Source organism: Dipteris shenzhenensis, chromosome 21 (genome assembly GCF_047967505.1).
Source record: "Dipteris shenzhenensis isolate YYH24624 ecotype China chromosome 21, Dip_SZ_1.0, whole genome shotgun sequence".
Classification (NCBI taxonomy): Eukaryota; Viridiplantae; Streptophyta; class Polypodiopsida; order Gleicheniales; family Dipteridaceae; genus Dipteris; species Dipteris shenzhenensis.
This window is the reverse complement of record NC_141616.1, coordinates 24,939,338-24,953,561: the sequence shown is the minus strand read 5'-3', so window position 1 is coordinate 24,953,561 and position 14,224 is coordinate 24,939,338. Positions and strand designations below refer to the sequence as shown.

The window sequence follows — 14,224 nt, the reverse complement described above, 5'->3', positions numbered from 1 at the left end:
GGCATATCTTTTTACCTATACCTTCAAATTAGACTCCATCCTAGCGAGATCAAAGGGCACAACATGATCTTTAAGCTACATTGCTAAAATTGTAGTATTAAGCAAAATATCTAGTTGTGAAAACCACATATTGGATAAGCTTGTTTAAATGCATATATTGAATGGAATAAATTTCCCATATGAAAATGCCATATCAAAGGAAAGGAATCTATGGAAGCTTTCCATAAGAGAGACACTTTCATTAGCTAAAAATGCACCTCAAGATTAAACTATTGCTTATGATGAGCTTAATAGCAAAGCTATAGACATCTTTATAACATGCGTTAAAAACATTGTGCTTGCATAAGTGACACATTTGTCAAAGGTAGCAAGATACAACCAATGTCAAGGGTAAATTCCTTGCGACTTGTCGCAAGCTATGAAATAAAGAGGATCAATGGTGATGCAATTGCATGGATCGTCTAAACAAGGTGAAAGTTCTATGAGATAGAATGATGCAAAATGGCTTTGAGATGGAGGATATTGAGTTTGTCTAAATGATTTCTCCAAAGTTTACCCACCTTTCATCGTTGTTGGAGACACAATAATCAAGTTTGATGAGTTAGTTAGCCTATTTATCAAAGAAAATGATAGCAGCAAGGGAATTTTGGGGAAGACTATGTTGGTGAATGAGCTATCGAAATGTGTGGCATATACTTTGAGTAAGAAGCCACAATGAAGTGCAAAAACATGCGCAAAACATAGTGGTTCTATATTTAAAGCTAAAGAGAATGATGCAACATTAAAAAGACAACATCTACCAATCGTGGTAGGCAATTATAGTTGGGACTGCCCCAGGAAGTTCTTCTTCCAGGCAATGAAGAGAAAGTTGGAAAGAGAGACATTGATCGTGTGTTAGATGCCCAAGGGAATCTTGTTACAGAGTACCGGCAACCGAGGACTCCGGTTGGTGGAAGGATCTTGATGCCCTCATTGAAGGCATCCACTGCAATATCCTGAGTAGGCCGTTCACGATAGAGGAGCTAGGGGAAGCCCTCAATGTTATGGTGAGGGACAAGGCACCAAGGATCGATGGCTTCACGATCGAATTCTTCACTAAAATCTGGGATCTAATGGTGATCTCATCTCAATAGATTGGGGATATCTATTAGAGGATTTTAATGCAGGGCTTTTCAAGCTCTTTCCTAAGTGAGTGAACAGATTAAAAGTCAGAGATTGGCGGCCTATAACCATGCTCAACATATCATATAAGATTATGGCGCAAGTGATGGCCATTAGAATGTTATTATAGACGCTTATATTGATGTCGAAACTTTCATCGGAAATGAACATCGGTAATTGAGCATCCTCTAGTAGTGAATGTTTTATAGTTGATGAAAACATTAAGATAGCTTATCTTGTAAGAGACATAAGGATATAATTCAAGCGTTGAATTCAACTATTTGACGTACGAGGAACTCCAATTGGATCGTAAATTGTTTACGATATCCGTTGGAAACATGAAACTCTAATTGTTTTTGCACAATTGTTTTGTGTGCATGAATAATTTATACACATTGCCACCATGGTATTTGAGAAAATACATGGGGTTGACCTTACATATTGTAAGGTAATCATATTTTATAGGGGGGAAAAATAGTCTGCTTTAACATTTGCCCATATTCTTGGTATGGGACAAGAATATGGCCAAATTAGGTGATTCCATGGTGCTCGAAACTGTCTTGGCCTAAGGGCCGAATTTTGGACTTATTTTCTGGATTTTACACGAGTCTTTTGGGCTTTTATAGTCAGACGTCATGTGGAAAAAAGCCCAATACTTGAAATGGGCTTGGGAAAAGCTTTCCCCAAAGCTTCCCGAGGTTACCCACCACAAGGATGATCTGGACACCTTGGTGGATGAGTTGTCCTATCCGCTTGGCAAGGGATATGGTAGCGATTATGCTGACCATGAGGCTACAAAACTTTCATAGGGGAAGGGAACTCTGGCAGGGGTCCAGAGTATGAAGATCCTATCCACCTAGGATTGGAATAGATGGGTGCCTATGGGTTCTCGCAAGAGGCGGAAGACTAGGATTCCTAGGATGGAACGCGAGAACCCTAGTCATCCAACGCATCCTCTCATCCACAACTACTTACTTGGCATCGATCTGACACTTCTCTTAATGCCAGTGGATGAGGTGGAGAGGCTATTTTGAGCCTTCCTTTGGGCCGAGGAAGGGGACAAAAGGAGGATGCACCATGTGCCCTGGGGACCGCTAAAACTCCTGAAGGTGCAAGGAGGCCTAGGCCTTTTGGATATTAAATGCAGAAACGTGGCTCTGATAGGTAAGTGGATGCTGCGACTCTTTTCAAGTCAATCCCTGTGGATTGAATTTTCAAAACTCTTCATTGGAGCAGGGAAGTCGAGGCACCGGAACTTGGAAAGAACTACGGTGGTATGACCGTCTCTGTTCAGGCTTCCCAATCAAGATCATAGGGTCGGATCTAGTCTTTGGTTTGGTCTTTGTGTGGAAGGAGTGCTCTGGTTGCATGGTGTGGAAGGGCCATCCAGGGCTACAGGGAGACGCCAGCCTCTTTGAATCAATTAGAGACGCATGGAAAGTCTGCACTGAAGGCAAGGCCAAGTTTATGCTTTGGAAGATATTGAATCACTGGGTGCCTATTCGGGGTAGGCTAGCTAAGCACATTCATCTCTCTTCGATATGCCCATTGTGCGGGAAGGCAGTGGAATCACTTGAACACATGTTCTTGGTTGAAAGTGGAAGCAGCCAGGCAGGATTGATGGCGAAATTTTATATTAACACTAGATGGAGGATGGTTTGCTAGGTGAGGCTTCTTACCTCCCTTCCACCTTAGGTGTAGCTTGACCCTCAGTCCGCGCCATAGTGTTTCTCTTGGTCTGGGACTTGAGAAATCGGTTAGCCTTCACAACGAATATCGCGCTGGGGTTCCGTGAATTCCACATGTACCTCATGGTGAAGTGTCCTACCTCAGGGACTTTGGTTGTGGGCACCAAGGAATCGGTGGCCTTGCTCTCTATTGGCTGTTCGATGCAACCTTTTGTCCTCTAGCTGGCATAGCGTAGGCTATGGGATGTGCCCCTATAGTTAGCCAAATTTTGTATCGGATCTCTATTTTGGGCTTGACCAACCCCTATAAATACAATACTACTTTTTTGTTTTTGTTTTTTTAATAAAAAACATCTCCTTTGAGATGATTTTAAGAGCAATCCCTACATATTTTCCCTATAGTTAAAATCATCTCCTTTGAGACGCAAGTACATGAATAGCACTATTTATTTTCAAAGATGAAATGAATCGAGTTCTAATTACAGATATTCACAAAACTTTGCATGGGAGATTCATGGACTTTAAGGTTGTTTTAGGCATGACAACGATTAACAAATTGAGAAATGTTACAAGTCAAGAAAAATGGCAATAATTTCAATGAATGTGGCTTCACTCAGGCAAGTTGGTACTTAATATTACAAGCTCAGATCTTCTACTTGTAGGACCATTGGATGTGACTGTGGGGTTTGGTTTCGCAGTTGCGATGGAAGGAAGAAACGACCACCCAAGGTTTGCTGTAAAAAGGCAATCAGGAGGAGCAGATGAAGGCATAAGGCAAGAGCCCAGAAGGAATGACGAGGGGTATGCTGGAAGAGGTCAGCGTAGACAGGGAGGCTGGGGCGAAAGCGAGAATGGGCAAGGGATAAGAAGCGACAGGCGGACACACCAAGGAGGAAGGATGGAGCTAAGGGACGGGAGGCAGGGCGGAGGGGGGGGGAGGAGGCATTGGCAATGACTTGAGGGAGGAGCCAGAGAGGCAAGAGGAGTTCGAGGAAGGCAGGGAGGGGGTGGGAGGGGTGGGAGGAGGAGGCGAAAGTCCAAGCGAGGAGGTAAGGGGGGAGGGAGAGGGAGAGTGCTAATAGCATGTGCTTGAGGAACAACACGACGCCGTGAAAGTGCAACACGCCCGAGGGGGAAGGGCCATTGTGGGCTTTGGCTACTAACTTTGCTCGTAAGAGAGGGAAAAGGAGGAGGAACCATGAAGCAACTAAAGAAGCATGGATGGCCATGGAGGTGACCCAACGTCGAGAGCTCCAAAGAGCTCGATACAATCGTCCTCGCGAATGCATAACTGGCTTCCAATTGTCTTCCACCCAACGCCATCCCAATGCAACTCCTTGTATTACCACCCCCACCGTCGCCACCTCCCTTGCCTCTCCAGTATTTGCCACCCATCGTCTTAGTTGCGCCGCCATCGCCGCCATCTCCAGCACTGCCAGTCCCACCTCTGCCGCCTTCAAACTCCCCCGCACCACCTCTTCGTCGTTGTGGATCTCCCCGCTGAGATGCATCAGCGGTACATATTTCCCGTTTTCCGTCTCCTTGCCCTCCACCGCTCCCGTCACCGCCGTATCGAGAATGGCCACCAGTGGATAGTGCATCGTCAGCGACGCTCGCATCCGGCAGTCTTGGCCCCTGTCGAGGAAACATCAGAGGCTATCTAGCTCTGCCGGTGTGCCGACGGAGATCCCAAAGCAAAAAACAGAGATCACATACCCTGGGCGCGGGCAGCAGGCAAGACAGAGCTCGCCGGAGGGGCCGTGGAGGACTCCCGCAGCATCGAGAATGAACGGCAGCGGAATCGGATCCGCCTCAGGGCTGCCAATGTAGAAACGGCCGGAAATGTTGAATGCTCCACTCCGACTGCCCAGTAGAGGTTGCGACGACGAAAACTCGAAGCTGCCACTCTCGCCCAGCTGCCGGAGCAATCCCTCATCCCGGCCGCTCTCCCCCCGCTTCCATCGCCCTTCGATCAACCCCTCCATTCCGTCCAAATCGGCCGGAGAATTCGATGGACGCTCCGCCCATTGCCGGATTCGCCCTCCGCAAGCTGCTTCCACTGCCGCATATGCTACCTGATCTGCTCCTCCACTCGCTTGTGCGCCCGTCGGCAGCCCTACATGAAACCAGAACGCCATTGCTATGGCCACACAGATCATGAGGCAACATGACGGTGGACGCATGTTTTCGCCTCAAGTCCAACCCGGCTCAACCTCTCTCTCTTTCACTTCGCTCATCCTCGCAGCCCAAGAGGCAACTTCACGGCCTCTTACCGTCCGTAAAACGGAATCGTCGACACGGTCAGCTCTCCCCACCCCGGGGGCAGGCCGGCTCTTCCCCTCCACCCAAGTTCGAACTTCGGATTCAAGGAAACTTCCTCCTCCACCCAAGAGCAACAATAATTTCTTGAGTCAACGATCCCTCCGAGGTACGTGGATCCTACCACGACGTCGAAGGGAATTCAAAAATTGGATCAATTGCAGGCTTATCGGCCCTAGCGTCGGCAAAAGGAAGCGAATCGCGCACTTGGCAGCCTCTCACGATCCCCATCCCTGGCTCTCTGCGGCACAAACAACGTAACCACGTGCTACCACCATAGAAAGACAACTACGCATGGCAAATCTTAAATATGAGAGTGACAGAGTCTTAGCTCTATCCAGTGACATGTAGGGCGCATAATAGAGCACTCCCACTCTCCTCTCATTTCTACCGAGCGTCGTTTTATAGCCATCCGCAGCTGAAGCTCTTCTTTTAATTTGTATTGCGATGCCCCCATGGGGTTTGAACTCACCCACACTCACACACACCCACACCCCCCCTAGCTTCTCTTTTCTCACTTGCAAAGTAGGACAATGCATATATTTAAGGGATTAAAAGCTTATTTCTATGAGTTTGTAGTACATCTTTCTTTTTTGTTATAGGGTTTAGGACACATTCTTTTTCCCCTCCACCTATCTTTCATTGGGTTCACAAGTCTCTTTATGTTTCTTGCTTGTCCAACTATGTCGACTAGCCATAGGTCATCTGAGAGTGGGTCTATCGATCCCTCCATCTATCTCAAATGACTCTAGACTAGGTGATTTCTTTCAAGTGGCCTATAGCTGGGGCTGCCCTTTAGAAGTTGAGAAGCATGTTCCCTTCTGCTAATCATTCCAAACCTCACCAAGGGACATTGATGCCTACAAGGGAGGAATCCTCACCTACTCCACGACATTGTAATACAACAAAGAGAAGGACAAGCCTCTTTATGTTTCTTGTTTGTCTAGCGGGTCTATCCATCTTCCATCTATCTCAAATGATTCTAGGATAGGTGATTGTTTTCATGAATCAGCCCTTTCTTGCTTAGTAGCCTATAGCTAGGGCTTCCCTTTAGAAGTTGAATCACTGTATTCAATTTTTTGGGATTTGTATAAAGTCCAATTCTAGAACTAAACTAAATAAAAGTCCACTTTTTTGAATATGATAGTCCCATGGCCTTTTTTCCCATACACTTCAAAACAAATATTGCAATATTGCTTGAAAATTTACACACCTACTTGCATAGGGTAACCAATGAAAAAATAAGTGTTATTGAGATAGAGATAGAGAGGTGGTGACCAAGACACTCGGTAGTGTACATATACAACTTCTTGCAAGTTGGTATTCACCATTGAAATATTAGAATAAAACAATTAAGCCAATACTTTACATACTCTCTTGCATAGTAAGAGTAATATTAATCTTAGACACATGAGAAGATAAGAGTTCTCTCAGAGAGGTGGTGTATTGTAATAGAATGTGTTGCACATCAATGCGCTCAAACTTGCATCTTTCCAATAATATGTTACATGAGAGCATATACTTTTTCTCTTCGTCATCCTTGTAATGGCCCTCTTAGAGTGCGGCTTCACGAATTGTATCAATCCGTTTGAATTCATCAAATGCTTCGAAGAAGTGGGGACACTTTTGGAAAGTCACAAGTGGCTCCATTAGACCATTTGATTCACTTGGAAGTCTCTTAAAGGTTATCGGGTGCATAAAGTAATACTACTAGGGGTTGGTGTTATTTCAATACTTGTATTCTAATCCTCACGCTAAGAAATTTAAATATATGCTAAATATATGTTAAAGTATTTTAACTAATATATTCTAATAGTAACGAAATATATTTCAATCCTAATTTAAATGCTTAATTTAATTCTATACTTTAAAATCTATATTTTCAATGCTAATTAATATTTTATTTTAAATAATTTAAAAAGTAAATTTAAATCCTAATTCCTATATTTAAGATTGAGTAAAAATATTTTTTAGTTATTTAAAATTGTATTTAATTTAAAACATATTTTAAATCTTAAAATATAATTTAAATCCTAAAATATATTTAATCTTAATTAAATATAATTTAATCCTATAATTTAAACTAATTAAAAATAGATTTAATTTAAAATATATTTAAAATACTAAACCATTTTAAAAGTAATTTGACATCCTAAATTCTATACTTATAAATGAGTTATTTAATTTTAATTTAAAACATATTTTAAATCTTAAAATATAATTTAAATCCTAAAATATATTTAATATTAATTAAATATATTTTAATCCTATAATTTAAACTAATTAAAAATATATTTAATATTAATTAAATATATTTTAATCCTATAATTTAAACTAATTAAAAAAATATTTAATTTAAAATATATTTCAAATCCTAAACCATTTAAAAAGTAAATTTACATCCTAAATTCTATACTTATAAATGAGTTATTTAATTTAAATATATTTAAAATCCTAAACGATTTAAAAAGTAATTTTAAATCCTAAATTCTATACTTATAAATGAGTTATTTAATTTAAACATATTTTAAATATTAATTTATTTAAAAATTAGTTTTAAATCATAACCCCTATATTTTGGATTGTTGAGAATTAAGAATGTCGAGCAGAGTGAAAGAGAGGAGTATCATTGACGCAAAAAAGTTCAACGAGGAGTTTGCTACGGAAAAGCACCTAGAGAAGGAAGAGTAAGACCAAATAAGACAAACTGAAAGAAAGATGGAGACTGAAGACGGAGGTGATGGTTCTCTATCAAGGTCTTTTCAGCTGTCACCTCTGCATCATGAGTATGGAGCCTTAGATCTCCCTCAGGCACCTTTTGACTGGCACATCAATGAACTTCACAAACATGTGAGTGTGAAGAGGCAAAGAATCATGGCATCAATTCGAGAACCAAAGAGACGTGTAATGTTATCCGAGGAGAATATGGAGAGGATGCTTATGCGAGTTTATTGGAAGAGGCTTTGCATTAGAAAAGTTGGGAAAGATGATTGTGCAACCATACGCCTTGGTATTTGGAGTAAGACAGCGCCTAATAGACATACCTATCTTCTTCAAGAGTTTTCATGCCTTCTTCATTAAGGCACTGATCAAGATTTGAGCACAAAACATTGTAAACTTAGATTGAAACCCATGGTTAATGGGAGCCCATTTGCAATCGAGGATATCAAAGAGCATTTGGGCAGAGGTGAAAGGAAAAATGGTTCATACAATTCATGGAAATACCTACAAGCTTAAATGCCATGGAAGCACTTACATCATGTGTAGGATGCTCGAAAGTTGTATGCTTCTTGAAGAGAGGAAGCTATTTCACATGTCGATAAGTCCATGTGCATCACCATTGATGGCATGGACCAGAGTACAACTTTGTCACGATATAGACGTATCCCACTAGCATTGGAGGGCAAACGTGGACTAAAAACACACTTGTGTGGAGTATTAGTACATGGATACCGAATCTTTTGTGATATATGGATTGATAGTTTGCATGACCATGATAGTAACTGTGAAAAGAGTGGGAGAGAAGGAAGGAGTCTCACTTGCAGCTTTCTCACACACACAATGGGGGAATATACACAAAGGTGGAGGCTGAAAACAATTTTCCTCTTCCTAGTTGTGAAAGCCAAAAGAACTCTTAGTACAAAAGAATAGGTGAACCCTATATGTGGGTCTCAAACCAATCACTTGCAGCTTTCTCACACACACAATGGGGGAATATACACAAAGGTGGAGGCTGAAAACAATTTTCCTCTTCTTAGTTGTGAAAGCCAAAAGAACTCTTAGTACAAAAGAATAGGTGAACCCTATATGTGGGTCTCAAACCAAACTCAGCTAACTAAGGTGGCATACTAATTGAGCCACTAACTAGAGTACATAAAGATAGCTGTCATCCAGCTATTATTCATGGGCGATGTACCAACTGCATCTACAGCTAACAAGTCGGTGACATAAATGCACAACGGTCACCCTGGCATATCACGAGTGGAGCTCGATATCTCAATACTCTCCCTTGAGCTCAATCCCAATTCTTGCACACCAAGCAAGTCTCTGAACTTGCGCAGCTTCTCTACACCCAATGCCTTCATGAATATGTCAGCTACCTGATCCTTTGTGCTGACATAAACTAGATCAATAAAACCTATTAGAACCTTCTCCCGCACATAGTGATAATGCACTTCAATGTGCTTTGTTCTAGCATGATAGACTGGGTTATTTGTCAAGTATATATTGCTCATGTTATCATAATAAATGACAAGTGGTCCATCTGTAGACTGATGCATATCATAAAGTAGCTTATGCAACCAAGCTACCTCACATGCAGCCATTGCTGCATCCCTCTACTCAGCCTCTAGGCTCGACAAGGCAACTGTAGGCTCTTTCTTACTGCTCCAAGTGACTGCAGCACTCCCAAAAGAGAATATATATCCACTTGTAGATCGTCTATCAAAAATACTACCAGCCCAATCATCATTAGTGTATCCATGCAATTGTATCTACACCCCAGTCTCATAAAATAGTTCATACTGCAATGTGGACTTACATACCTCAATATGCGTCTAGCCGCATCTAAATGCGGTTTCCTTGGACCCTGCATAAACTGACTTACCAACCCAACAACATAGCTCAAATTTGGCCTGGTAATAGTCATATAAATCAAACTTCCTACTATGCATCTGTACATAGTAGGGTCTTCCAGAAGCTCACCTGCATCTGCGATCAACTTCACATTCTGCTCCAAAGGAACTGAAATAGGCTTACAGCCTGTCATTCCATATTTGGACAACATGTCCAATCTGTACTGCCTCTGCAAGAGCCATATTCCATTTAATCACCTCAATGTCCAAGAAGTAATGCAGCTCTCCCAAATCCTTCATCTCAAACTTCTGCTTCAATAGCATTTTCAGGTGAAGGATATGTTCATCACTATCACCTGTGATGATCAAATCATCAACATAAATGACAAGCAGCATAATATCTTTCTCTGTTTTTCTCACATAAAGTGAGAATTTTTCCTTGGAAATCTGAAAGCCTATAGTCACAAGATACTGTCCTATCTTGTCAGACCATGCTCTGGGTGCTTGCTTCAAGCCATACAAGGCTTTCTTCAACCTACAAACAACCTCAGGATGAACAGCATGAACATAACCTAGTGGCTGCTCCATATAGACGTCTTCTTGCAACTCACCATGAAAGAAAGCATTCTTTACATCCATTTAATGTAAAGACCATCCCTTTGATGCAGCCTTGGCAATGATTGCTCTTATGGTTGCCATCCTTACAACCGGATTGAATGTTTCTTCATAATCAATGCCATATGTCTGTGCATACCCCTTGACAACTAATCTTGCCTTGTATCTATTCACAGATCCATCTGCATTGTGCTTCACCTTATAAACCCACTTGCAGCCAATTGCATTCTTGTCTTTAGGAAAAGGCACCAATTCCCATGTAGCATTTGCTTCCAAGGCATCCATTTCTTCATCCATGCCTTTCTCTCATTTTTCTTTTCCCATGGCTTGCTCAAAAGAAGTGGGTTCTGATTCATGGATCACTTTGACCATATAGGCATAGCGAATGGTTATAAATCCATCATATTTCAGCCTATCCATAGGATACCTAGCTTTGGTAGACCTGCGTAAAATAGGCTCACTACCAAGTGCTCTCAAAACATCCCTTGTCTTCCTTACTCTAGGTGTAACAACAGAAGGAATACCCAACTCATCATCAAGGCTCTATTTTGAGCCACTGGATTCACTATCCACATAAGAGTGACTTGCATTCACATCAATCATGGGCTGATCTACTTTCTCTTTTCCTTTTCATGATACTTTCATACCACTATCTACATTGCTTTGAGGAGATCCTCCTGATCTCAATTTGCTTGTCCATGGCGAAGTAGGTGAACCACTACTAGAGGACGCTACAGGTCCACTAATATTTTGTGATTGCTACTGTGAATTCTGTGCAGCATTACCATTTTGTGCATCTACATCATCAATCACATTTATTGGTTTATACCAACTGCTCATCTAATAAAAAACATCTCTGCTCACTGTAAACTTACGAGTAGAAGGGTTATAGCATCTATACCCTTTCTGCTGCAGAGAATAGCCAATAAAGATGCACTTCTCAGCTTTTGGATCCAACTTGGATCTCAACTCATCTAGCACATGAACATAGGCAATGTAACCAAAAAGTTTCAAATGAGAAATATTTGGTTTTCTACTAGTATACATCTCCTCTAGTGTCATGCCACGTATTGCTGCAGTGGGAGTCCTGTTTATTATGTAGACTGCTGTAGCAACTGCTTCAGCTCAATAATAATCTGGCAGGTCTTTTTTGTTGAGCATGGCACGAGATACCTCTCTAATATGCCTGTTTTTTCTTTCTGCAAGTCCATTTTGCTGTGGGGTATGACTGCATGAATATTGTTGCTTTATATCATGCTCCTGCAGGAAACTTGCAAATTCATTTGAGAGGTACTCTCTCCCTCCATCTGACCTTAGGCATTTTATTTGCAGGCCTGTTTCTTTTTCAACCATAGCTTTAAAAGCTTTGAAATGCCTAAACACTTCACTTTTCTTTTTCATAAAATACACCCAAACTTTTTTGCTGTAGTCATCAATAAAAGTGATAAAATAATGACATCCTCCAATGGATGCAGCTTTAGTAGTTCACACATCAGAGTGGATTAATTCCAATGGCTTCTTACTCTCTAGAATATGTCTAAGAAATGGTTTTCTTACCTATTTTTCAAATTGACAGGCTTCACATACCTTAACCTTGAACTTAGGCAATCCTGTAACAATATTTTGGGCCTGCATTAATTTAAGTCGTCGTACATTAACATGACCAATGCGTTTATATCAGATATCAATATCTACAACATCGGTCCCATGTGCAAATATTGCTGCACTCAATTCAGGCATGTCCGAGTCTAACGTAAACATCGTGCCCTTCTTCTTTCCTTTTGCTATCAAGCGACCTTTATTTTTCATATCCTCGACAAAGCATCCATGAGGATTAAATCTGACATGCAAGCCCTGCTCAACCATTTGACCAACAGAAACTAGGTTCTTGGTGATATTCGGGACATGAAATACATCAGACAGGTATTTCTTTTTTCCATCCTGCATAGACAAGGGAATTTTACCAATCTGCACAATAGGATGTGCAGTATTATCACTAATCTTTACAAATCTTGGTCTTTCCATTTTCCTTGCATCTTGCATCCATTCTGCATGACCTGTCATGTGGTTTGACGCACCTGAGTTAACATACCACACATCATTGCTTTCTTTCGCACTTGTCACAAAATTGGTCATGTTCTGTACCATAAACAGATGCTCATTTCTGTCATCACCCTATCTACTAGAGGATGCATAATTGCCTTGCTGCAATTTTTTAATCATGATGTCATTTTGCTTTTTATAGCAGTCTTTAATCATATCTTTAATCATATGACCCATTTTACCACAGTAGTAGCATTCAACATTGTTGTTTGCATTTTGGCCTCTCTGCCATCCACCATGACCTCTTTGGCTCCCCTTGCCTCTAAAGTTACCACGTCCTCCTCCATAGGACTTGTTTTATTTGAATTTGCTGCATATTCTGATTTTTGCCATGGCCTCCAAATCGGCTTGCTCTACCACTACCTCTGCCTCTATCTCTTCCAGCATTTGAGTAGAAGAAGACAGCTTCTTTTGAAGTTCCTCCTGAAGAAGATGCACCACCATTTCTTTGCTCTTTAGAAATTAGAAGAGCAATCAACTCCTCAAAATCAAGAAAATTCTCACGGATGGCAATGGATGTTCAGAATTGTGCATAATCCTTTCCTAGACCATTCAAGGTAACAGAAACTAAATCATCATCTTTCACTGGCGACCCAATAGAAGCAAGTGCATCTGCAATCTTCTTCACCTTCATGTGGTAGTCATTGATGCTCATATTTTCTCTCTGCACATTATGCAACTTCTGCTTGAGCTGCATTTTTCTAGCTTGCGTATTTGTGCTATACATTTTTGTCAAAGTATCCCACGCCTCCTTCGGCGTGCTTGCATCCTGAATATGCACAATCATAGAATCTAAAATACTGATAGACAGTCAGTACATAACTTTTTTGGCTCTCTCATGCCAGCCTTTAAATGCGTGCAACTCTTGTTGATTGGGAACATTAGGAGACTACTATTATTATTATTATAGTTATTGGATGGGGGCACCATGCACAAGTTTGGGAATTATAGCTTCATTGAGCCATAGTTTTTTTTATTAGAGGTCACCACTTGACTTTTTAGCTTAATAAGGCCATATTTGTATATAAGTGACCCATTTAGTGCTCTAAAAAACCCAATTTTTTAGCTCACTAAGTGAAGTTGAGTGGAGAGGATATGCTCCAAAAAAACGTCCAAACCAGGAGAGAGTCTAAAAATTTTGAATAGTTTGTTGATCCTAAATGCAAGAGAAAAAGATTTGTCAAGCCAAGGGAAAGCTTTCACTCTTGTTGAAAACAAGAGAAGAATGTCTCATGCTAAGGTGAGGACACCTTGGCATGAGACATCCTTCTCTTGTTTTGAACAAGAGTGCAGTCTTACAAACCCTGGTAGTGACTCATTGGCTCAGAGCTAATAATCTATCCCCTTAGCCCTACTTTTATTGCTTTGCAAGAGGTCAAAGTTACTAGGATAACTCTGGAAAGTAGATTGAAAATTGTGGATAAAAGAAGAGTTTGGTTTGTCACATAGCATGAGAAAGGTAAGGGAGGAACTACTATAGGGGTTCTTTCCCATTACAATAATGGTATAAACTTTTTTGTTTTGGATGATAATAATAGGTGGCTCCTTCTCAATTATATAGTTAAAGAATAAGACTTCAATCTAATCTTTGTATAGGCTCCAAACAGGATTCAGGACAGAAAAGCTACGTGTGAGTCTCTAATGAATATAGATGGCAATACTTTTATTCTGGGAGACTTCAACATGGTGGAAAACAGTGCAGACAAATGGCTTGGGAGAGGGAAAGCCATCAGAGGAGGTGAACACTCAGCCTGGGAAGAGCTC

The 14,224-nt window shown here is 41.0% G+C and overlaps 1 protein-coding gene across 1 annotated transcript; it reads right to left on the bottom strand.

Annotated features, from left to right (window-relative positions):
- Positions 1–3,458: 3,458 nt before the first annotated feature.
- LOC147888676 (uncharacterized) lies at positions 3,459–5,151 on the bottom strand. The gene is made up of 2 exons (XM_087392892.1): positions 4,566–5,151; positions 3,459–4,484 (listed from the first exon to the last, which is right to left on the bottom strand). Exons 1-2 carry the CDS (start codon positions 5,030–5,032, stop codon positions 3,485–3,487), a joined length of 1,467 nt encoding a protein of 488 aa, XP_087249018.1. The 5' UTR covers positions 5,033–5,151; the 3' UTR covers positions 3,459–3,484.
- Between the last annotated feature and the right edge of the window lie 9,073 nt (positions 5,152–14,224).